Source organism: Marmota marmota, unplaced genomic scaffold, assembly GCF_001458135.2.
Source record: "Marmota marmota marmota unplaced genomic scaffold, marMar, whole genome shotgun sequence".
NCBI lineage: Eukaryota > Metazoa > Chordata > Mammalia > Rodentia > Sciuridae > Marmota > Marmota marmota.
Window position 1 is genome coordinate 9,423,223 of NW_026000241.1, and position 24,721 is coordinate 9,447,943.

Here is a 24,721-nt window from a genome sequence, read left to right on the forward strand (position 1 = left end):
CTGCCTTTTCCCATCCTACCCCCCTACCCCCCTCCCCACCTCTCCCCTCCCCTCCCCTCCTCTCTCTCTACCCACTCCACTGTATAACCCTGAGGGTCTCCTTCCATTACCATGCAATTTCCCTTCGGAGAGCAGTGTTAATGCATCAGAAATCTGGAAGGTTCCTATTGTCACTCTCCTCTCTTCAACCTCCTAAGCTACTCCCTCAAAGTAACCAAAGCCTTCAACTGTATGCCTTTGAACAGCTGAAGTCTGAAAATAAATTAGTTTTAATTCCCATTCCCCAGCATTAAGCAATGTATTTTTTGGCTAGTTTCATCTTTTCTCATAAGACCTTTAGACAATTGGAGGTCATGGAAGTGGACCTTTCAGAAGCAAAAAGCACACTTTGCAAATGGTTTTTTTGGTGGCTGGCATGGGCTTTGCCTCCTATAGGACCAATTCTTTCATCTTGGTCACAAACTGTGCTCTGTGGGGTATCACTGGTAAGAATGGCTTGGACATGGCTGAGCTGGGTGACCTGCTGGTTACTTGGATCAATCTCAGTAATCACGTGTGCCCTAGATCTTCAGGAGAGATGATAGTAAAAGTTCATGGCTCAGAAGCATTTTTAGGGCCCATTAGTTCCCATGGGGTAGGAGATAACCATTTGGACTACAATAGGAAAGTTCTAGTAAGCTGCTTCCAGAAGTTCAGAAGTGGGCTCTCCTTGGACTGTGGTTTATCACCATGAACAGGGTGCATCTTGACATCAGGCTTATGGCACAGTTTAAAGCAGAAACTGAGCAGGCTAGTCTCAAGTGTCCTGCAGATGCCTTCTCCTGTGCTGCTATCATGTCTCCTCTCAGCATAGTACATGTGGGTTCTATTTAGATGCTAAAAAAAAAAATAAGGAATTAGGTAATGAAAGTGGACCCAAGATCTAAAAAGGTAAAAATAAAAAAGCTATGTAGTTATTTTCATTTGTAGTACAAAGGAACCATTGTTCCCTTCCCCAAAGGATGTTTAAAAACACCCTTTAAAGTAAATGGTTCCCTTTTTATATGATATATGTAATCAGTTTAACTAATGAGCTTGATTAGAAACATGGCTTCAAATGTCTGCCATTTAAAAAGTTTTACTGTTCTAAAGGCTGTGATATTGGTCAATATGCCAAGAATAAGAACAGGCTCCTGATTTGGAAGCTTATAGTGGAGGGCTGGGGGGAGAGGGGTCTTGTTAAATTCTGCAGGGCTGTGGGGAAGTGTGTTTTGCTCACCTGTTTCCATTGGCCTGAGTTTCCTGGTTATCCTTCTAGCACTTTTTCTCACCTCGCTCCTCAGTGGAAAGAGTATTTGGACATGGGAATGTCATTGAGAGTCTCCCCTGGGCCTCTGTAGAGGTCACCTCTCTGTACACATGCCATGGCAGTTTTTATTAAGTCAGGCCGCTGCCAGCCTTCACTTCTGGGTGTCCTGACTATACACCAGACTCACGTGGAAAATTGTCACAGTTTCTGTAAGTCATGAGGTTTCACACCTTTTTATTTTTTAAAACCACTTCATGTTCTAGTATTACTTCCTTGAGTTGGCAGTAAGAAGACCTAGCTCTGAGCTAATGGTGTGACAAGCTACTGGATGTTTACATCATTCATGTGCCAGTGCTAGAGGCGCCATCGCGTATATCCTGTGTTCACCCAGGGCCTCAGTTAACATCTCCATAGAATGAGGTTTAGGACCTTCTTTCTGTGAAACCACTGCTACCCCATCTCCCACCACATTCCTGACCTTTGAAGGAGGTCAGAGGAGTGGGAAGCATTGGTCCCTGACTCACCCCTCTCAGCCAGAGCCTGAAAGAATAGGTGCATGTGGTAGTTTGGGGCGCTGTGGGGTGGGGGGAACAGTTTCAATCTCACCTACTTCAATTGGGCTTCTAGGGCTGACCTATCAGAAATATGAATCCTAATTTGCAGACTAGTCTCAAGTGTCCTCTATAGCTGGCCCCTTTATTCCATCTGTCTTGGCTGCCACGTGCCCCCAGCTGCCATGGTTTGGCTGCCTTGTGGCAGAATACTCCATACTCTGACCAGAATACTCCATCACCATCTCAACAGACTTCCAGAAATCTCCTCAAAAACCATGTTGTAAGTGGTAACTTTAAACCTTAAGACGGTTCCAATCAGACCTCATCTTTCATTTGAATTGGTTTTGTAGTTTGGACATTGTAGGATGGTTTCAAAGACCTGCCTGCCACCTGGGCCCTTCTGTGCCACCCAGCACTGTGTGACGGGCCTCCTGGAGATCCCTACTCTCACCCCCTGGGCATGCTGTGACTAAATACAGTAAGATGGCATATCTGAAAAGAAACCAAAGCAACCAGGGAAGTGCTGACAGTCGTGTGAATTTTATGGATGGTTTTATGGAGACAGAGGAGGCTATTATACATATGGTGAATCTCCCCCCACACACCTTCCTCTGCCTTTGCCCTCTCTTCCTTTTTTTCCATGTGCCACAGCGGAGCCCCTGAGGCTTCTTCCCTGTACCTGCCCCCAAACACCTTAAAAACAAGCCCAACAGTAGCCAACTCATACCATCCCTTCGATTCCAAATTAAAGAGTTTCATGTTTGACCCAGGAATTCTGATGGAGCATAGGAGGGAGAATGTCATTCTAATAGAATCCACAGGGATTTGAGAGCATCTCATTCACATATCTTCCTTCACATGACTGCAGGCCTCTCGATTGTTGTCAAATGTAGATGTGCAAGAATTGACCTACTGCAGGCCTCACTCTGGAGTGACATTATCAAGTGCTTTGTGTCCTATGAGGGACACGAGTGAAGCCACTGTGTAGGGTAGAATTGAACGAGGTGTTCTGCACTGGGTGTCTGGTTTTTCCAAGTCCTCCCTTGGGCTAGGTCTGTATTTGGAGTCAGCTAATAGCTCTTCCTCTCTACGTAATCTGCTTTTTCTAGCTTCGAACATCTCTGGGGAAAGGAAGAGCCTTTATTCGCTACTCTTTGGTGCATCAGCGGTTGGCAGACACCTTACAGCAGTGCTTCATGAATACCAAAGTGACCAGGTAAATGCAGGACAGCTTCACCCTATACCACTGAGATACGAACTGACATCCCTTCTTAATAACAATGACAGCTCCTCTAGTAGTACCCATTCATGTCACCTGTAGCAGACACCTGCTGCGTCCTTCCACATCTATCATTCTTCTCTGCCCCTCCTACCACAGTCCTTGAGCATGGGGGGCAGGCAGCCCTGAGTTTGTACAGGCGAGAAAAGGGGGCCCAGTCCAATTAAATGCCTTTCTCTAGGCCCCCCTGAGCTGAGCTGTGGAGTCAGAGCTTATAGCCAGGTCTCCTAACTCACAGTGCCAGGCAGTTTTCTCTACGGGTGGTGGCTCCTGGATGTCAGTGTTTGAGGACAGTTGCAGCCTTGGCCTCTTAGTAGAACTGCCTGTTGGGTTTTGAACTCCACCGAACCTGGGTCCTCACCTGCTGCAGCAGTCAGCACCTACCAGTGTATCTGGGCTTCCTGGAGAGCATGAGGATGGCCAAGGGTGTGAGCTGCTGCAGGGCCCAGGTTGTCTGTGTGTCAGCCTTTGGATCACTAGTGCTGCAGCCTTAGGAAGAGAAGAGGGAGGAGAGAGACTGGATTGAGAGTGTGAGGAATGGGCAATAGATTAGGAGCTGCAGACCAGCCACTACAGCTAGACTTCTTTGGGTTGCCCAGCATCCATTTACCAGCAGTGCCTCACCTCTCCCTAGGAATGTTCTAGTTAATTAAAGAAATCACTTTTGAATTTAAAAAAAAAAAATCTATCATGAGAGAATGTTTTGTTTCATTTGTCATCTTCAAGGTTGAGTGGCTTAAGGACAGGCTTTTGCTGGTGACAAGTCTTATGAGTTGTGTGAGTTGAAAACATTTGCCCATTTGATTTGAAGAGTAGTTTTCTCTAGATGTTTGGTGAAGATTATTATGAACAGCTTGGCTTCATCACAGTCCTCAGACATCAGCCAAGTTACCTACACTCATCAGCATTATCTTTTTTAGTTTTTGTTGCTTCATGTGAAACAAAACAACCTCTGCCTCTAAGCTCAGTTGGTATTTCTGGCTAGGTAGCTGTTGCTTGGCTTTTAAACTGGTGTCTGAACAGAAATTAGCAGTGAGCTAGCTCAGTGTCTCATATTTAGCTCTTGAAAGGAATAGAAGGTAAGATTACTTTTCAAAAGGGAAGTGTTCTGTCAGCCAAAATTGCCATTTCTTGGCAAGTAACTGAGATTTAAGGCTTTTCACATCTTCTTTGAGAAATAGGTATAAGTAATAAGTGAATAAACATCCAGATCATGGTAGTGATTTCTTTGATGAAGAGCAGGCTTATTTGAGAGTTACATACTCCTACAATGAAAACGAAATTGGTTTACATGTGTGTCTTTCGTTAATTTAGTAACCCACACATTTTGTTTTCCTCCAGCGACTGGTACTATGCAAGAAGCCCCTTTCTGAAGCCAAAGCTGAGCTCTGACATCGTGGGCCAACTCTATGAATTGACTGAGGTTCAGTTTGACCTGGCATCGAGAGGCTATGATTTGGATGCTGCCTGGCCAACATTTGCCAGGTACTTAGAGGAATCACTGGTTTAAAGAGTCAGGGAGAGACAGGGCTGGGGTTGTGGCTCAGAGATAGAGCATTCACCTACCATGCGTGAGGCACCGGGTTCAAGCCTCAGCACCGCATAAAAATTTAAAAAAATAAAGATTAAAAAAAAAAGTCAGGGAAAGAGATGTTTGAAGTGTTGAAGACAGCCACCAATCCACTCAAAGCAATTTTGCTTGCTCAGTAAATCGCATCCAGGTTTGCACCCCTTCTGCCTGTTAATTTTGCAGACTTTGGTGAGTCGTGACTAAGATAACATCTAAAGGCTCCAACCATAACCCAGCCTAATTGGCCATGTGGTATGAGTCAGTGGAGATGTGAGGCTTAAGATTTTTAGAAATTTTAAGGGGCTTGTTGGTGTGGGAGTAAGGGAGGTGGATCTGGGCTTTTCCCCATTGTGTTTGCCCGTGGTCACAGAGGTTATCTCAGTTGTAGGAAAGGGAACAAAAGTCCCATCTTATCTCTCGTTAGGGTTGCTGGAAAGATTGCTGTCCCTCCTTTTTTTCTGTCTGAAGGTCAGCAAGCCAGCCAAGGTGTGATGAGCACACCATCAGAGAGCTCACAGTGTGAGGAAACAGGATCAGAGGGTAGAGGAGCTGGTGGGCAGCAGGGCCCAGGCACCAGACTCTGGTTGAACTTGAGCTAACACTCATTGTTGTGTTTTGCTTTCTGCTAATAGAATTTTCTAATTTTAATACTCCTATAGATTATTAGGAAATTACACCTTTCTATGTAAGGAAAAGTACTGATTCTAATATGATAGCCATGTAGCAAACACCAAGATTTCATCTCAAACATTTGGCCACGTTCAGATGTCCTGTTTTAAACTTTAATTTTGAGTCATTATAGAATGTTTTAAATGTTGCAAAAATAGTACAGAGTACTTATGTGGCCTTCATCCTGATCCCTAGTTGTTAATATTTTATTGCAATTGTTTATTGTTCATCTCTTTATATGTAAAGGCTGGTTTATTTCCTAAGCTATTTGAAAGGAAGTTGCAGGCTTGATTTCCCTGTTCTCTTAAGTACCTAAGTATAGTTATTAAAATAAAAAAATTAACACTGGTAGGATATTGCTATCTTTTCTATGGACTTTAATCATACTTTACAAATTGTTTCCATGTCTTTTATAATCCAAGATCCAGTCCAGGATCACATGTTGCAGTGATCTGCCTCTCTAGTTCCCTTTAACTTGGAACTGTTTCTCTTCTTTGCCTCTTCTTTGCCTCTCGTGATTTTTGAAAAGTACAGGCTAGTTATTTTTTAAATCATCCCTTCATTTCAGTTTGTCTGATGTTTCTTTGTTGTTAGATTAGGTTAAGCATTTTTTGCAGAAATACCTCAAATGTTGTGTCCTCCTCAGCCCAGTATATCCGGAGGCACATGATGTTGATTGGTTTCATTAAGATAGTATATGCCGGGTAATGTAATCAGCATGTGTCCTGTGGGGAGATTCTTTGAGATTCCTAGTATCCTCTTTCTCAAATGTCTCTCCTCTAGTAGCTTCAGCATCCTGAGAAGTCTTACCTGAAGCAGTGATTACCATCACACTGATTTTCTAACTCCATCATTCTTTCCTCATTGTTAGTTGGCATTCTGCCATAAGGGAGACCTTTTCCTTCTTCCTCGTTTATTTATTCATTTATATCCGTTCTGACTTAGAATTCACACTTGATTCAGTGGGTTGCGTTCTGTCGCTGTCATTATTCATTTTGAAACTTAAATTATCCCATACTCAGCCACTGGGAGTCCCTTCAGGTGGGTGCTGGTTGGGGTTTTTCAGAAATAAAATGCCGTACATTCAGCTAAAAGCCCCACTCCACTGCCATCTTCCTCGTTTCCTTTTCTCCCTTTCCAGATGTGATTATAGCCCCATCGTTGATGTGTGCAATTTCCAAATGTTCTTGTTTTTACTATGTGTGTGTCCATAATGTTTTGACTGTACAAAGTTTTGTTTACGTATATTTTATAAATAGGCACACATTGTATCATGAGACAACAACCCTTCACCACTTGCCTTTTTCGCTTCAGCCTGTTCTGAAATTTTTACCTGTGTTTGCCTGTGGAGTTCTATGGTTATAGAGCAGGAATGGACAAATCATATCCCCCAGGGCCTTGTGGAACCCAACTTTGCCATCTGTTTACATATTGTCTGTGGCTGCTCTCATGCCACAGTGATAGCTGAATTGTAACAGAGACCATATACACCACAAGCCCAAGTTATTTATTGTCTGGCCCTTTACAAGAGAAGAATGCTGACCCATGGTATAGAGTATTCTGTTGTGTGAGTAACCACTGCATATCTGATTCCCTAGCTATAGAGTTAGGCTGCTTCCACTTTTTCCACGGTTACAGTGTTTCTCAAACATCCCTCTTTATCTCCTTATGCACACATGTAACTATCTTTGGGATAGATACTGACAAGGATAATTGCTGGGTTGTGGAGAATATCGAGTTTGACCATACAACAATTTTTAGGTCATATATGATAATTCTGATGGGGTAAAACTATGTTTAGATTGCAGTGTTCCTGCTAAACAAGTTACCACACAGTCTTTGTATTTCTAGACTCATGCTAGCTAGCCAATATATCTTTCTGCTGTAAAGTAAATATTCTCTATCTACATTGTCCAATGTGGTTACATGATCTAGAAGCAGATCTTCCAGCCACAATATATATGTGTAATGTAAAGTGATGATCATAAGCCCCAAACACAGAGTGACCTTTTTAACCAAATTGACTTCTACTTGCTCCTCACTATATGACTGATCAGGGCAGGCACTAAAAGCTCAAAGAAAATTTAAACAAAAATTGGAAAATATGTTTACTTAATTCTTTTTTGGCAGTGGAGGGAAACCATGATGTTTAAACTATAACCATGGAGTAGGTGTCACAGATCTACATAGATGTGCTTTTCAGTGGAAGGTGTTTACACTGTATCTGGGAGGGCAGTGTCCCTGTGTTAATCCATTCTGCATCACTATAATGAAATACCTAAGGCAGGCTAACTTTATAAAGGGGTTTATTTAGCTCATAGTTTTGGAGGCTGAAAACCCAAACAGCATTGCTCAGACTCTGACAAGGGCCCCCCCTGATTTCATCACTGCATGGTGGATGGCAGTGGTGGGAGCCATGTATGGGAGTAAGAGATCACATCTCTAAAATGGGAAGCCAGAAGCTAGGGTTCCCCAGGCCCTTCCAAGAGCATGCCCCCAGTTGATCTAAGGGCTTCCCATTAGGCCATACCTTGGAAAGGTCCCACCACCTCTTATCATTGCCACCCTAGGTTCCAAACTCCCAGCATGTGAACCCTTGGGTTCACATGTCTAAACCATAGCAGACCCCTACCACCACCTGGTTGCACAATGATCACCAAGGTCTGTGCACGAATGTGTGTGTTTACTGCTCTGAATACAGGTGTGTCTGTTGTGTGACCTCACAGGAGGACACTGGCTGCCGGCTCTTCTGCTTACCTATGGAAACCCCCCAGCCGAAGTTCCAGCATGAGCAGTTTGGTGAGCAGCTACTTGCAGGTAATGCTGAAAACACTGGGGATTGCCTTGCAATTTTGTCAACAGGGTATGTTCTTGCCCCTAGTGACTCAAGAGTGATATCCTCAAATACCTGTTGTTTCAGCCAGAGCAGAATAATCTCTAAAGTTATATCTAGTACTTCCTGGAGTTCAGATTTTTACAATTAAATACATTTAGGCCTTTTTTAAGTTTAAAGATTTTAATGGATCTTGAAAGAAACAGACTAGCACTGGTGGTGGGTGTGGTACAATGGGCAAGCGACAATTTAAATATAACTGAGTTTAAATTGTCTAAGAGCCAGCATCCATTCAGTTAACTCTGTTGAAGAGGCCAGACAGGAAATGCATGTGTGCATGTCAGGGGAGCTCATACACCTGGCCTCATGGCTTTGGAATATACGCTGATCTCCTTGTGGCACAAGCTTTGAGCAAAAGTGTTCTGGTCCTTTGAATAGCTTGTTGACTCATCGTAAGTCAGTTATTTTTACTTCTGCTCTCATTAAACTCTAAAGCTTCTCCAGGTAGCTTTACTCTAAAACCACTTGTCTTTTGTGTTCCCCCACCACCCAGGCTCAGGAGATGGCCTCCAGCTTTGACCTGAGCAGTCCCCTAAACAACGAGGCCCTGGAGGGCTTTGATGAGATGCGGCTAGAGCTGGACCAGCTGGAGATGCGGGAGAAGCAACTGCAGGAGCGTGTGCAGCAACTGGACAGGGAGAACCAGGAGCTAAGGGCAGCAGTCAGCACGCAGGGGGAGCAGCTACAGGTGGAGAAGGAGAGGGGACACACTGCGGCAGAGGACAACATCCGCCTCATGGGCCTGGTAACCGAGCTCCAGAAGCAGCGCGAGGTCACCCAGGCTACCCAGAACACTGTGAAGGAGTTGCAGATGTGCCTACAGGCCCTGGAGCTGGGTGTGGCCATGAAGGAAGACGGCCACTCACCTCTGCAGCAGCTGGAGGCCATGCTGCAGCCCCTGGCACGGGAGCTCGAGGCTGCACGGGATTCCCTGGGCAAGAAGGATCAGCTTCTAACCAGACTCTCAAACTGGCTGGCCAGGGCTGAGCAGAAGGCAGATCCAGCACTGGACATGGAGTGGCAGCAAGAACACATGCCCACTGACTCGGCCCTGAAGATCAAGGAGCTGGGGGAAAAGCTTCAGGCCCTAGAAAGCGAGAGCACCAAGGTCCAGGAGCTCAACCGGCAGCAGAGGGCCCAGCTGGAGCAGCTGGCCAAGGAGCTTCAACTGAAGGAGGAGGCTGTGGCTGGCCTGGAGCGCCAAGTGAAGGAGATCGCCCCACTCCAGGAAGAGCTGTCTGGGAAGGGGCAGGAGGTAGCCCTGCTCCAGCAACAGCTGCAAGAGTCACTGGCCCACTTGAGCTCCCTGAAGGAGGAGCTGGCAGGGGTAAGACAGGAAGAACAGCGGCGGCGGGAAGAGAAGGAGCTGCTGGAGCAGGAGGCTAGGTCGCAGACCCGGCAGCTACAGCTCCTGGAGACCCAGCTGGCCCAGGCGAATCAGCGTGTGAGCGACCTGGAGGAGCAGAAGAAGCAGCTCATCCAGGACAAGGACCACCTCAACCAGAAGGTGGGCACGTTGGAGCGGCTTGCTGAGCAGCCAAGTGCAGAGCAGCCCGCGATCAGTGAGAGGAGTGAGTCCCCGGGCCCCCTGCACAACACCTTGCAACAGCCCTCTGAGAAGCCCGAGGAGGGGCAGCAGTGCCTGCTGAAGGGACAGATGGACAGTGCTGAGGGGCAGCAGGGCACCCAGGAGGAGGAGCTTCAGCAGGCCAACCGGGAGCTGCAGAAAGAGTTGCAGAACATGGTTGAGCGTAACCAGCTCCTGGAGGGCAAGCTGCAGGCCCTGCAGGCCGATTACCAGGCCCTGCAGCAGCGGGAGGCGGCCATCCAGGGCTCCCTGGCCTCCCTGGAGGCTGAGCAGGCCAGCATCCGGCAGCTGGGTGACCAGATGGAGGCCAGTCTCCTGGCTGTAAGGAAGGCCAAGGAGACCATGAAGGCCCAGGTTGCCGAGAAGGAGGCTGCCCTGCAGAGTAAGGAGGGTGAGTGCCAGCAGCTCCGGAAGGAGGCAGAACAGTGCCGGCAGTTGGCAGAGGCCCAGAGCCAGGAGCTCAGAGCTCTAGAGAGCCAGTGCCACCAGCAGACCCAGCTGATTGAGACCCTCACCACAAAGGAAGGCCAGCAAGGGCTCGGCCCACCCCAAGATGACGCAGTCCAGCTGGCCATATCTCAAGCGCAGCTGGAAATCCATCAGGGGGAGGCCCAGCGGCTGCAGGCTAAGGTGGTAGAGCTCCAGGCCAAGCTCCAAGCAGCCCTAGATGACCAGGACAAGGTGCAGAGCCAGTTGTGTGTGGCTGAGGCAGTTCTGAGGGAGCACAAGACCTTGGTGCAGCAGCTAAAAGAGCAGAATGAAGCCCTCAACAGGACCCACGTCCAGGAGCTGCTGCAGTGCTCAGAGCGGGAAGGGACGCTGCAGGAAGAGAAGGCTGATGAAGCCCAGCAGAGAGAGCAAGAGCTGCAGGCCCTGCGGGAGGCACTGACCCAAGCAAAATGCAGCTCTGAGGAAGCCCAGCTGGAGCACGCTGAACTGCAAGAGCAACTGCACCGGGCTAACACCGACACGGCCGAGCTGGGCATCCAGGTCTGTGCACTGACCGCAGAGAAGGAGCGGGTGGAGGGAGCACTGGCCTGTGCTGCCCAGGAGCTCCGGGACTCCAAAGAGGCAGCTTCGAGGGAGCGAGAGGTCCTGGAGCGCCAAGTGGCCGGGCTGCAGCAGGAAAAGGAGAACTTGCAGGAGAAGCTGAAGGCAGCCGAGGAGGCAGCCAGCTCCCTGCCTGGCCTGCAGGCCCAGCTGGCCCAGGCCGAGCAGCAGGCCCAGAGCCTTCGGGAGGCTGCACAGCAGGAGCATGACACTCTCAAGTTCCAGTTGAGCACTGAGATCATGGACTATCAGAGCAGACTGAAGGTAATCCTAGTTTCCACCATCTGGGGTCCATGAGAGGCTGTCCCTGCAGCCAAGAGACAGGTGAAGGCCACAGAATATACTTGAGGTACAGGCCAACAGGGGCAGTCCCCTCCTGCTGTTATAGCTCCAGGAGCGCCTTCTCTATAGGAACTTGTTAGGGACAGAATACTGGGGAGTGATGCCTTAGCCTACATGTCTAAACTCAAGGCCATGGCAGATGAGATTAGACCACACAGACGTTTTTAAATGAGTAGCCAACATTTAAAGAGCAGGATGTTTACAAATTCAGTTTTGTGGCTTCTTTTGAAATCTCAAGATCTAAAAGCCTTCATCTGCTTTCCTACATGGCAACAGACAGCAGGTGCTTGACAGTGGCTACCCACTTCAAAGCAGCACGCATCCTCTGGTTTCCTCTTGCACTCATATGTGCCAGCCCCATTGGGCATGTTAGTTTCCAAACCCTGCCATGGCCCCTGGAAACCCCTATAGAGAGCCAGGTCCTGGCTCAGGTCCTGTCTCTGGATCCCAGCTCCTTCAGATGCTCTACCCATAGATGCAGTATAGGGAGCTGACTCCGTTTTTCACTAGGTCCTTGGGACAGACAAGTTTGTGAGGTCAGCAGTTACCATGTGCCCGAGGCTGCTCGAAGAAAACAAAGCCAGGGGGCTTGTCACTAGTCTGTCTGCCTCAAAGCCTCTGTATTCTCAGGCCACTCCTCACCCTCCATTCTTAGGCAGCTCCACGCACCTCCCCAGAAGTGCCTCCCTCCCTAGGGCACTCTGCCCCATGAAGCTCCAGATGAGACTCACAGGCCACATTTTCCCTTCACAGAAATTGAATTCTAAGTTTGAGGACCAAGCTAAGTCTCTCTCCTTAGTAAGTCTGAAAGTCTTTTGTTACCAGTAGAGCCGAAAGCTTATTGAGAAGACAGTATGGGAAATGAGCCGTGGCTGGTTTTTTCTTGGGTGATAAGGCTGAAGGTGTCTCAGCATGGGCCCATCTCTCATGATCTCTTTCTCATCCTTTCCAGAGTTCCAGCGAGGAGTGCAAAGGCCTCAGGGCCCAGCTTGAGGAACGAGGTCGGCAGCTGCAGGCCGCCGAGGAGGCTGTGGGCAAGCTGAAGGTGGGCTGTGGCCCCCTGTGGACCTGGCAAGGAGAGATCTGGTTTGGGTTCACTGGACCATTTAAGAAGGCTCCTTGTAAGCCCTCCCATTCCCAAGCTGAAGTCTCCATCAGTTCAGACACCCTGTCATCAGTTCATGAACACCTGAGTTTGTGTCCCTACTCCCTGGGCAGGTCTGGCTGAGCTGCCAAGTGAAGGAAGGAGGTTGTCCACCTTGGCCATCTCTGTCACATTCTCTAGCCACTGATTATAAACTGAGCCAGCACAGGGGTGGCATTGGTGCCACAAGTGAATCCTGTTCCCTGCTACTCAACCTCTAGCATCGCTCTTGAGATTCTGTCACCCCTTCAACCACTATGACCAGTTGTAGTTGGTGCTGAGAATTGTGTCACACAAATACACAGTGAGGGTCTTGATCTCTTAAACTTAAAAAACAACAACGAAACCTTTCCCTTTACAAGGGACCCTGCCAGCTGGGGTGGTTAGATGGTCTGTGGCATCTCTGGTGGATTTGTGCATGCTGAGTGTCTTCTCCCTGATGTCCCATTCCAGGCCTCGCAAGCAGACATGGGACAGAAGCTGAGCTGCACCAGCAACCGTCTTTCAGAGTGCCAGGCTGCCATGCTGAAGAAGGACAAGGAGGGGGCTGCCCTGCGGGAGAACCTGGAAAGGTGAGTCACTTAGTCCACCCACAGCATCTGGTGGTTATCAGGGAAGGGGGCGTTTGGCGCAGTCATTTAGAGACTCAGCCACTCATACTAGAATGAGGAAATCCTTTTGCAAGGAAATCCACAAACTCCGAAAATGCAGGTTCCAGAAGTATGCCACAGAGAAGTTAGCTCCTGCTTGCTGCAGCCCGCAAGGAGGACACACTCTAGCCACATGCTTGGGGAAAACTAAGCTGAGCTAAAAGTTATGACATAATAATAATAGGGATAATGATAGTCGACATTTAAATAATACTTAAAATGTTGCAGGCACCACTTTAACTACTTTGCTTGTTCAAGTTGAATATACTTTATCCAAAATGCTTGGGATCAGAAATCTTTGTGGATTTCAGAACATTTTGGATTAGGAATTATCAACCCATAATCAGCTATTTAATCCTCCTATCCATTCTACGAAGAAGGTATTCTTTTACCCATTTTCTCCATGAAGAGATCAAATGTACCAAGGACCAGGATCAGCTGTCTTCTTGTTGACACAGGGCAGGGCTTGTTGGAACTGGATTGTCACCAGCAAAGACAGGCATACCCAGTTGTGCTGAGGCTTTGTCCCTCCCTTTTTAGCCATTGCTGACCTCCTGTCACCACTTGCCTTCTAGACTAGGTCCAGGCTCAGTGAGAGAGCCAGAGTGTTTGATGTCCAGTAGCTGGAATGTGCATTTCTTCTCATCTGCTTTTTCCAGTGTTTGGATCCTGTAGGACCCTGGCTACCCTTAGACAAGTCATGTTCTTCTGATGATTTAAATATTTTAAAAAACCTCAACTTTTTAACCTTTTTCCATCCTTTTGTGCTCGTCCGTCCGTCTTCCTTCCTTCCTTCCTTCCTTCCTTCCTTCCTTCCTTCCTTCCTTTCGATTGAACTCAGGGGTACTCAACCACGGAGCCTCGTCCCTAGCCCTATTTTGTATGCTTAGCACCTGGATTTTACTGAGGCTGGCTTTGAACTCTTAATCCTCCTGCCTCAGTCTCCCGAGCCACTGGGATTACAGGCATATGCCTGTAAAGCATTATTGACATAAGGTTTCATTGCAGTTGTCAAAAAATAAACTTCATTTGCTCTTACATTTTATTTGTTTCCAATTTTTAACTTTAAAAATAGAAAAGAAAATAATTAATCTTAAGAAAAAAAATAATAGAACCTCTTGAGTTGGTGGTACTTTTGAAAATGCTGTTAACAGTGGTTATTTGTAAGATCTAAGAGCATTTGTTTTAACTACTCAAGGTTGCACATTCCATCTGCCCAGGATTGGATATTGTTTGGTTTATGTTGTGCTTGTGTACCCATGATCTCATTTTGGTGGGCAGTGTCTAATAAACAACTCTAACAATTTTACACTGGACATGAGGTTAGGTTAGGTACTAACCAGTCTCTCTACAAGGCCCTCTGTTTAAGTGTGCTCTTACGAAGGTCTTGTGGGGCCTGGGAGTTTATAGAGGTAGCTTGGAAACCACCACCATAGGGAGTAGCCAATGGGCCAATTTGGGAAGACACCCTGGTTCAGCCGGCACCCTCCGTCGTACACTAAGAGACTCCAGAGTACTCAGAACAGAGTTCACTGGGCCTTGGACTGCTCTCAGGGGTAGTCCTGCTGAGGGCTCAGGGCCATGTCCCATGTGTAGAGTACCAAAGATACCTGAGAGCTAGGGTCTCCTCTGTAGCTACCTCCAGGAAGCTGTGCCTCTCCTTTCTGTCCTGACTCCTGTTTTTCCTGCTCCTCCCTCATCATCACCCCAAGAGCCTTGCCCCTCAGGCCCCTCTTCACCCTTAGTCCCTGTCTGAGACCCAAGGGTGTAGAGTTCAGGTCACTTGGGTTGTTCCTAGCAACTTAAGATCACCTTACCTTCCCAGAATTTCATTTTTGTATTGGAAAGGGGGATAAGAAGAGTCTTTTTCTGGAGTAATGCACAACCTTTGAGCAGACACCAAGGGCTCCCTGCTGTGCAGAGGGAAAGGCTGAAAGGGTAGCAGGATTCCTCATTAGAGGCCAGGGGGACCCCAGAGGCACCAGGAAGTAGAAAGCTGTGGCTAATCAAGAAAACTTACCACTGTCCCTCCACAAGGACCCAGAAGGAACTTGAAAAGGCCACAATAAAAATCCAAGAGTATTACAACAAACTCTGCCAGGAGGCAAAAGACCGGGAGAGAAATGACCAGAAGATGCTCGCAGACCTGGATGACCTGAACAGAACCAAGAAGTACCTCGAGGAACGGCTGATAGAGCTGCTCAGGTGAGGATCAGCCCAAACACACAGCTGGGGACTTTCTCCAGCCCTTGGTTTTCTTTAAGACATACAACTGCAAAGAACACTTCCATGTTTTTTGCACACCTCCTGTTATTAAGCACTCGTGTGCCTACTGGGTCTGCTTGGGCCCTGGCAGCCTTAGGAGGCTGGATCTCACTGTTCCCACTAGAGCCATCTGGTTTCCATATTGGTATATGATCATTCTCCCACTCTGTGTACCCAGCCACAAGAGTGACAATAAATGATGTTTAATAATTGATAGGATTTCCCTATTCTCTTCCCCTTGCTGATGAGCTCTTTTCTCCTTCTTTACTGTCCTACTTCCCCCAGCGTCAGGGTATGCTATGCCTACATCTCCTCATTCCTTAGGGATTATAAAATAACGATAGTCAAATTGCAACTCATTTGCAAGGTGGCAAACTGCCTGCACGTTGCAGACTTAAAACTCGTCATCTGTGCCCTCCTAGCTCAGCCATTGTCATGAGGGCTGTGACAGAAAAGCCCAGTGGCATTCCTGATAGCATTCGCATAGTCCAGGATGTGGGTGCCCAGACTTCCGGGAACAGAAAGATCAGATGCTGTGAACCAGCTGGGAGAACAGGGCTAGTCCAGAGAACAAATCTTCTTGCCTTCTGACAATTACAAGTGTCCTGGAATAGGTCAGTCATTTCCAAATTAAGGCTTTTTTTACTTAAGGAAAGAGGTCTGTGGTTGATTTGGGGTTCCCGGCTGGTGATGGAGCCAATTTTTTTTTTAGGACCCAAGTGGCTCTATTATTATGTCAGCAATTCTGAGACCACATCAGTCCTCAGGATGCTGGCTGGGGTTCCAAATGCAAAAAAGCCAAACTTACCACTTCAGGAACTAGAAGCCCTGAAAATGACCACTAGCAAACATGAGGACATCTCTGCATACATCCCCTGGTGCATCAGGCAGACCTTTCTGAAAAGCCTCACTCTTCCCATGTGACCTCCAACAGTGACCATACCATCAAAGGAAGTTAGCATCTGATCAGATTTTTAAGCTGGGGATTTTGATCTTCACCAGTGATTAGTGGTTATTTGAACAAACCATAACATGAAGGGCTTTGAGCACATTAAGATTCAGCCAGGAAGTACGTTCTTCCTGGGCTTACTGCACAGATTTACACATTTACTGTCCACGTGCACAGCATGTTTTAGTGTGAACTGCAGGGGTCATCTGCAGTGTTGTTTAGATACCCCAGTGGCAGGTGACCCATGTCAGTTCTGGCTGTTCCTTGAAGTTGGCATGCCTCCTGTTTGCTCCCACATACATGGTGTCAGTAAAGAACCTGCATGTTTGGGTTGACAGAGGAGACCTAGCATGGGAACAGAGGGCATTTATAAGGTGAGAGTGCATTTTCCTCCTAGGACTTGGGAAATTTGACATCAGTCTTCTGAAATGAAGCAAGGATAATTCTCTCATTCTCATGGATTCTTTCTTCTAATGTGATTTTTGTCCCAGGGACAAGGATGCTCTCTGGCAGAAGTCAGATGCCCTGGAATTCCAGCAGAAACTCAGTGCTGAGGAGAGGTGGCTTGGGGACACGGAGGCAAACCACTGCCACGACTGCAAGCGGGAATTCAGCTGGATGGTGCGACGGCACCACTGCAGGTCAGCAGTGCTCTCAGGCCACCACCGAAACCCTGTTCTGCAGGCCCAGAACCACAGCCAGTGGCCCTGAACAGGGAGTCTGGGACAAGTGTGGGTACCATGGCCAACTCTCTAGGAAGAGCAGGTTTCTTATTGACTTGGGGAAGCAGGTGAGGAGGGTGTATTAGTTGGGGTCCTAGCAAGACACTCAGGAAAGACTTATATACAGGTGTGGACAGGATTAAGGGGACCCCCGGGGATGTGGCCCATCAGAGACCAGCAACCCTTTGACTGCTCCCACAGGGAGCCAAGAGGAAAGTATTGCTGAAACCCAGCAAGAGCTGGTCCTGAGGCTTCTGAAGGGGAACCTGGGTAGTGCCAGAGGTGCACAGACCTCCAAGGGCCTAGAAAAGGTGGCTGAAGATGAAGGGCAGGTTGGAGCTAGGGCAGATGGAGAATGGTCAGCACAGGCCTATGAGCATCTGGTCTCTTAGAGCCTTAGCCCCTGAGCTGTGGAATGCACTCCTGCAGCGTGGTGTCAGGAAAAGAGGGTTTAGCCACACTCTCTCCTGCCTCCTAAGACTTACGGGAGTAAACCATTCTCCCCACCGAACTTGCCAGGATGCCTTTAATGGAGTCTTATGCAGTAGGCTTACATTCGCCCTCTACACCAAGGGCATAGCCAGGTCTAGAGAGCCATGTGGCTCCAAAGCCCAACACAGAGCCCAGTCTGGAGCTGAGCAGATTGCGAAGACCCACAGGGCCTCATCCTCACAGCTCCACCCTGTTTCATTCCCAGGATATGTGGCCGCATCTTCTGTTACTACTGCTGCAACAACTATGTCCTGATCAAGCACAGTGGCAAGAAGGAACGCTGCTGCCGAGCCTGTTTCCGGAAGTTCAATGAAGGCCCTGGCTCTCCTGATAGCACCAGCTCAGGCACTAGCCAGGGAGAGCTCAGTCCCATGTTGTCACCAAGCCAAGCTGGGTCCCAGGCCATAGGAAACCAAGGTCAGCTCTTGCCTGCAACATTCTAGGTGTCACCCCTTCCCCATTGTGGTTAATTAGCATTAGCAAGCTCAGTTCAATGTCTTCCAAACATAGATGTCAAAGAGGCGCTAAAAATATGCCCCACCAATCAACTTTCTTGTTGATATTGGGATTAAAAAGAGAATACCCTTTTCCTGATATGATTCAGTGTGATTTAACTTGAGATCTAGGTATATATGTACCACCAGTGGAATACATTCCACACTTTGGAAAATTCTGTCCTCCAGAGCCTCAGCCCTGGTATCCATCCTCCCTCCCATAGTAACCGAAGACCATGATGTGTATCTGTGACAGCCCATATCCTTCATACTCTCTCTTAATGACCAAAAAGGATGTATTCTCCTTTGTGTCCTCCACTTAAGCAGTAAAAGGAAGTGAGGATTGGTTCCTTCTGCTTCTACATCAGCACACCCTAAGAGACCATGCCAGGCTGTCCTGTGGACACCAAAATTTGGATGTAGAGCCCAGTGAGGCAGAGCTGATATGATAAGGGCAGAAGTGGAGGTCATCTCTGCTCTGCCATCACTGCTGTTTGCATTTGAACCTGTGAACTCCTCCTTGACCTAGATGCCGGCCAGCCAGATTTTAGAAATGCTGTTTCTCTTTTGTTTAAGTGGATCATCAAGGAAATTGTCAGGCCTTATTATTTATTAGGTACAGAGAACTGCTCAGGGATGGGAGTTGTAAGTACTTTGCACAACTTTAGTATCTTCTTCAAATCGTTTGCCCATTTTTTAGAATATTGAATTTTGAAAGTCCTCTACATATTCTGGATAAAATTTATTTATCAAATATGTGTTTTACAAATATTTTCTCCTAATCTATAACTTGGTTTTTTTTCATTTTTCTTTGAAGAATGGAAGTATCCTTCAAAGAACAGAAATGTATAATTTTGATGATATTCAATTTATCAATATTTTTTATGGATCAATTTTTTTTTCTTTTCTTTTAGTGTCATAGCTAGCTTTGCTTAATCCCAAGTATTCAAAGTCTTCTGTTTTCTCCTGGAAGCTTTATAGTTTTAGGTTATATATGTAGGCCAGTGACCTGTTTAGAGTTAATTTTTGTGTATGTTGCAAAGTATAAGTAGAGATTTACTTGTTTTGTTTTGGTTTGGTTTTGTATATAGTTGTCCAGTGGTTCCAACAACATTGGTTGAAAGTCTATTTTTTTTTACACAGAATTACTTTTGCAACTTTGTTAAAAATCAGTTGACCTTATATGTAGATCTGTATCTGGACTTTCTGTTCCATTCCATTTTTCTATGTGCCTATTCTTTCACCAGTACCGTACTGTTATGGTTGCCATAGTTTTATACGGTATCTTAAAGAGAGGAATGGGTGAGTTCTTCAATTTTATTCTTTATCAAAGTATTGGCTATTGTAGAATTACTGCTTTTCCGTATAAATTCTAGAATGAGTTTGTTAACTTTTACAAGAAAATTCTGATGAGGTTTCAATTAGGATTGCTTTGAATTTACAGATGAGTTTAGAAAGAGCTGACATCTTAATAAAATTGACTTTTCCAATCCATGAACATGATATAGCTTCCTATTTACTTAGGTTTCTGATTTCTCTCAATGAACATCATTTTGGATCCCTGTTGCCTCTTTTATCATCCTTCTTCCAGTCTCAGAGTACAGATTCAGGAATGTAGTTAGGTCTAAGGAAAAAGCCAATCTGTGGGTTCCTTTTTCCAATCCATGCTTTAAATCCTCTATTATACAAACTTGAGATAAGAGGGAAACTGTTCCTTCTAAAGCACAGCAGGGCAGCTTGCATGAACCATTATACTAAATAACTCAGGGGCTTTCCTCACCCCAGTGCACTGGAAGATGTTCCAACAATGACAGAATGACACCACACCAAAGTTCTGAGGTTGCTTATTTTGACTTCTGGCATCCCCCATCTGCTCAGTTTTTTCTTTTCTTATCTTTTTCCACCTCATATTTGCCCTAACATTTTCTATAATATATGCTAGCAAGTGCTTATGGTTGAATAACTGACCCAGTAGCTTCCCTATAGTGGCCGTCCTATTGAAAGGCCTACAAGGTCAAACACAAGGCCCCTGATTGGAAGCGTAATTCTTGCTGTAGCTCCTTGAGCTGAGGAAAAGTCTGCCACAACTCACAGTGGCTTGGGCAGGAAGGGGTGCTGTGCAGGTCATAATCCTGCTTCCAAGAGGCACAAGCACATACTGCCTGTATCTTACAAAGCAGGGACTCAGTGGCACAGAAATGTGTGTTCTTTCTTGTTTCTTTCCTGAAAACATTTTGATAGATTTTTCCTTCAAAGTAATGGCCTTAGAGAAGTTAGAAACTGAAATCTTTCTAAGCCCCTATTTTAAAAATCTCTCAGGCTGTTCATTCAGTCTCATCTGCAGCCCCTTTGCTTTTCTAGAATGTCTCATATCTGAATATAAAAGCCATCATTTGAGTGACCATTTAAGGCATGTCCCAGCAGCTTGTTCTGTATAGCTATACACCTCACTTTCCCACAGACCCTTCTCTATCCTGTGTATGATGATTTGTGTGTCTCTTCTGTCCTGCTCTCCCATCCAGGAACAAACTCAGACTTCAGGCCACCAGATGACGCTGTGTTTGACATCATCACAGATGAGGAATTGTGCCAGATCCAGGAATCCGGCTTCTCCTTGCCTGAAACACCCACTGAAACTGACTCTTTTGATCCAAATGTGGCCGAACAGTGAGTAGACGTTACCTCCGTTCCCTGGGTGCTCATTGTGTGCCTGTCCCTTGGACTTTCTTATCAAAAGACCAGGAAAGTAAGACACTGGAAGCCGGATTGGCTGCCTTTGCTAAAGAACAGAGGGTGGAACAGGATGCACATGAAGAGTGCCAGCACTTGGGGAATGGTCAGTGTGGAACCTTGCCAGAGAGTCCTGGGAATGTCTCAGTGGTACCCTGGTCTCGGCATCTTCTCTAAGGCATCTTCCTTGGCTTGGACAACTGTATGTGTCTACTTAGGCAACATATCAGACTGAGTAGCTTAACCCACAGAAGTTAACTTCCTCATAGTTCTGGAAGCTGGAAGTCCAAGATGGAAGTACTAGCAGAAATGGTACCTCCTCTCTCCTTGGCTTGAAGATGGCCACCCTCTTGCTGTCCCATCACATGGTTATCTTCTGTATACACACCCCTGGTACCTCCCTGTATCTCCTATCTACTCCTCTTATACTGGATTAGAGCCCACCCTATAGCCTCATTAACTTAATCATCTTTCCCTATCTCCAAACACAGTTAGTCTAAGCTATTGAGGGTTGAGCTTCAGCCTGAGAATTTGAAGCAGAGACACACTGTTAGGCCCATAAAAAGCAACCCAAACATATAAAAAGCAACCCGTGCTATGCTGCCCTTGGCCATGGTTCTGCAACATGCTGACCTTTACAAGCTTTGTTCCCAAGCCCTCAGGCTCCCAGTCCTACTCACCTTACCACCTACCCACCTGGCTCGCCAGCCCATGAAAGCAGAATGTGGCCTAGTACTAGTGGAACAGAATGACCCTGGGGACCACTGGGCCCTGGGGGTTAGGGAGAACATGCAGCCCACACAGTCAGGGAGACTTCAGTGAAAGTGCTCTAAGAAGGAGAGGAAAGGTGCAGAGGGGCAGAATCAGCAGCGATTAGGGACTGTCTTAGACTCAGTAATGGGGGAGCTTTTTCCTTGAGTTATAAAACAGTGAGTTCAGTTCATCTTTGGGAGACACTCTTCAGACTCAGTAACAATGCCACAAGAAAGGAATCTCAGACTTAGCTGCAGTCGTCTTAGGTAGATGTGTTTTCTCAGACATCCTTTAGATAGGCCCAACCCGGGTCCCACAGTCTGACAGCAGCAAAAATAGAGGCAAGTCTGTCAACTTGCAACCTGCAGCGCTCAAGGGAGTTTCCACTCATCTGACCTGACCTGGGCTGTGCCCTCCTGAGCACTGTGAGAGCACTGCAGCTGGCATGGTCAGGGCAGCCCTTGGAGGGACAGAAACATCAGCTGCAGGTGTACTTTGTGCTCACTCTCCCTTTGACCCTCTCATTTTTCTGGTGGAGCTATTTTCCAACAAGGTTTATGAGGAGAGCTTTGCAAGTATTCAGCTTTTATCACCTGTCAAGTCAGTACGTAGTGGGTACGGTGAGCAGAACCAGCAGCCTAGGGGCCCAGGAGGACACCTTTGGCTTGAAAGTGTCTCATTGCCTCCCATAACCTGCATGAGAAGAGATCCCCCTGCAGCTCCCTTTCTCATAACCCCTCACCTTCCCCTTTCCCAGTAGGAACAAAAGCAGAAGGTATTCCGCCTGCTGACAAATATGTATGGTTTTGTTCTTGGGAAATTAGGAACTGTTTCAGGGAAAGGAAACTGCCGGCCAGGATGCCGGAAGCCTCCAAGGCAGATCTGGGACTGTGATGGGAACCTGCAAGCCCTGCCCTTCACCTGTGGGTGAAGAGCTACTCCTTGTCAGCAAAGGCTTGTGTCATGGGGACTTCTTTGTGGGTTAGCTAGAGATATACCCAAGCCTGTCCGGCAGCTTTGCCTTACATTCTTTTCCTTTCTGAGTCTTAAGACCCAGTCAGAAACACCAGGAGTCTGAGAAAGGGTGGGAGGTCTAGATCCCTGGATTTACATGAGCATCCCTGGCAGGAAACCAGGAAGAATAAGCAGATCCAAGATAAGCAGTGGTCCAGGTGGGATTGAGCACCAAGTCCAAACCCTCGGGGAGAAAAAGGCCCTTGGACATGGTGCTGTTGAATGCAATTGTGGAGCCCCTTCCCCGTCTCTGGTGTCCTTACACAGCCTCATTTAGGCCCCTTGCTTAGGAGAAGACATTCCAGTCCCATTTTTCAGTGAGGAAACTGAGGCCTTGGGAGGTTGCATGACTTGTCCTGTCCTCATAAGCATCAGAACTAGACTAGGGGCTCAGAACTCCACATCTCCGTCTGCCCATCAAAATCCTGCCCTTCTTCCCTGCTGCCTGTCCCCTCCTCCATGCATACACACATTGCAGGACTGAGAGGTGGCTTGCCATCCATCCTGGCAGTGATGGAACAAAGAAAGTACCACAGTCAGCTGCACAGGTGGACTTGGCAGTTGTGCCAGGAACTTGTTAAGCAACCTCCCAGAGATCCTCCATACTTGGTTCTGCCCAAATGATAGCATACAAAAGTGCATAGCCCCTCTCCTGTGGTGCACGTGACCAGGTATCCAGCTGTTCTCTGGATTGAGGTGGCAGGCAGAGAAGGAAACCAAGCTCTTGTCAGCTGCTGAATCAGAAGAGGATGTTGGGCAAGAGCCAGCAGGGGCATCAGGCTTTGACCCCCTTGGCCTCTGTTCAGCCCCCACTGTGCACAGCCTCCCTTCTTGGCCACTAGATACACAGATTGTGGTACAAAACTTATGCTCTAGAATCAAACACATCTGAACAAGTCCCCGGCCTGCCACCTCCAGGCTTCATGGCCCATAGCAGTGCAGTCCCTGAACTCAGTCCCCTCTCCTGTGCAGAAGAGACTGGAATAGCACCTGCCCATTGGGTTCTTAGGAAGAGTAGATGAGAGTCTTTTATGCAAAGGACTGAGCCACAGCCTGTCACCTAGAGCCTTCTCTAGAGGTGAACTGTTTCCCTGAAGTTCAGCACTGATTTGCAGTGTCAGGAGCTGAGCTGTGTGTGTGTCCACTGCTGTGCAAGACCTGAGTACCTTGCACACCACAGCCCCATCATCTTCTTCAAAGGAAGTTTCTCCTCCAGATACCTGGTTGACACGGGAGCTGAAATTTGCCCACAGAGCCTCTTTGCCAGTAATTGCTTCAGAACTAGTGCTCGTGGTCAGAGTGGGGGAACTGTGGTCATCAGCCAGGAGACTGGATGCCTGGTATCTCAGAGACAAAACAAGAACAGGATATGGTTATAAAGCCACCTTGTGCTTGGGTTAACCCAAGATCTCTACCTTCAGACGAGTGCAGAGTTAGCAGGCACCCTGCTATGTGAGCTGTCACAGGTATTAATCTCTCTGAGCTCATTTTCTCATCTGAAAAATAGGTATGACGGTGTCAGCCTTCCTATCAAATGGTGTTTTTCCTTCTGTGGCCACCATCTTCCCACCAGTGTGCTCACCGAGAACACCTGGCTGGCCAAGGGGCCCCTGACATGGGATCACCTTGTGTTTAGCACATCTCAGATGATGCAGGCCTCTGGCCTCTACTACATCTCTCTCTGGGGCTGGAGCCATGAATGTTACTACCCCTATAAGCTGGGAGTTTGTTGGGGTGTTGCACATTTTTTACCCTCAGACTCCAAAGACACGCCCAGGGGAGTCTGGATTCCAGTGGATCCTCATCTACCTGGCCTCCTGCCCCCAGTCCCCCTTGCATCCTAGGCCTTTGACACCATGTTCTGCTGTGGGCAGCCAAGGCAGGGAGGAGAAGAGCAGGTCTGAGGTTGAGAGCTGACTTTGCCCTCCCCTGACTCAGGCTCCTCTTCTGTGGAATGGAGGCTGTTACAAGAGCATCTTCTGGTTATTGCCAGTATTGACCCAGGTCTACTCTCAAGGGTAGCGTACAAGTACCTAGAGTGGACCAGCGAGTGTCGGAGGAGATAGAGGAATTGAAGGAAGGTTCTGCTGCTGTCCTGGGGACAATCAGACAGCATTTTTCTAAGCTGTGGAAGGACCTGTACAAATGATTTTGCAGGGAGCTTGGGAGAGGACACACTCCAGTAGGTACCCTGTCTCATTTGACTTACTCTGCAGGCAGGCACTCGGTCAGGGAAAGCCCGCGGCCCCAGCAGTCCCCCTCCATTGCCATGCTC

General features: G+C 47.4%; 1 protein-coding gene across 3 annotated transcripts in view; it reads left to right on the forward strand.

Annotated features, from left to right (window-relative positions):
- The window catches only part of Fyco1 (FYVE and coiled-coil domain autophagy adaptor 1), a 76,905-nt gene that overhangs the window by 16,855 nt on the left and 35,329 nt on the right, over positions 1-24,721 (forward strand). For 2 of the 3 annotated variants that reach the window (XM_015489374.2, XM_048794982.1), the window contains 10 exons: positions 2,952-3,058; positions 4,463-4,606; positions 8,087-8,177; positions 8,747-11,155; positions 12,186-12,278; positions 12,831-12,949; positions 15,065-15,232; positions 16,733-16,882; positions 17,661-17,872; positions 20,472-20,616. In XM_015489374.2, coding sequence (XP_015344860.1) covers positions 2,952-3,058; positions 4,463-4,606; positions 8,087-8,177; positions 8,747-11,155; positions 12,186-12,278; positions 12,831-12,949; positions 15,065-15,232; positions 16,733-16,882; positions 17,661-17,872; positions 20,472-20,616 — 3,638 coding nt within the window. Of the gene's footprint in view, positions 1-2,951; positions 3,059-4,462; positions 4,607-8,061; positions 8,178-8,746; positions 11,156-12,185; positions 12,279-12,830; positions 12,950-15,064; positions 15,233-16,732; positions 16,883-17,660; positions 17,873-20,471; positions 20,617-24,721 lie in introns of those variants that run through there. The other variant, XM_048794983.1, reaches the window with a different exon arrangement.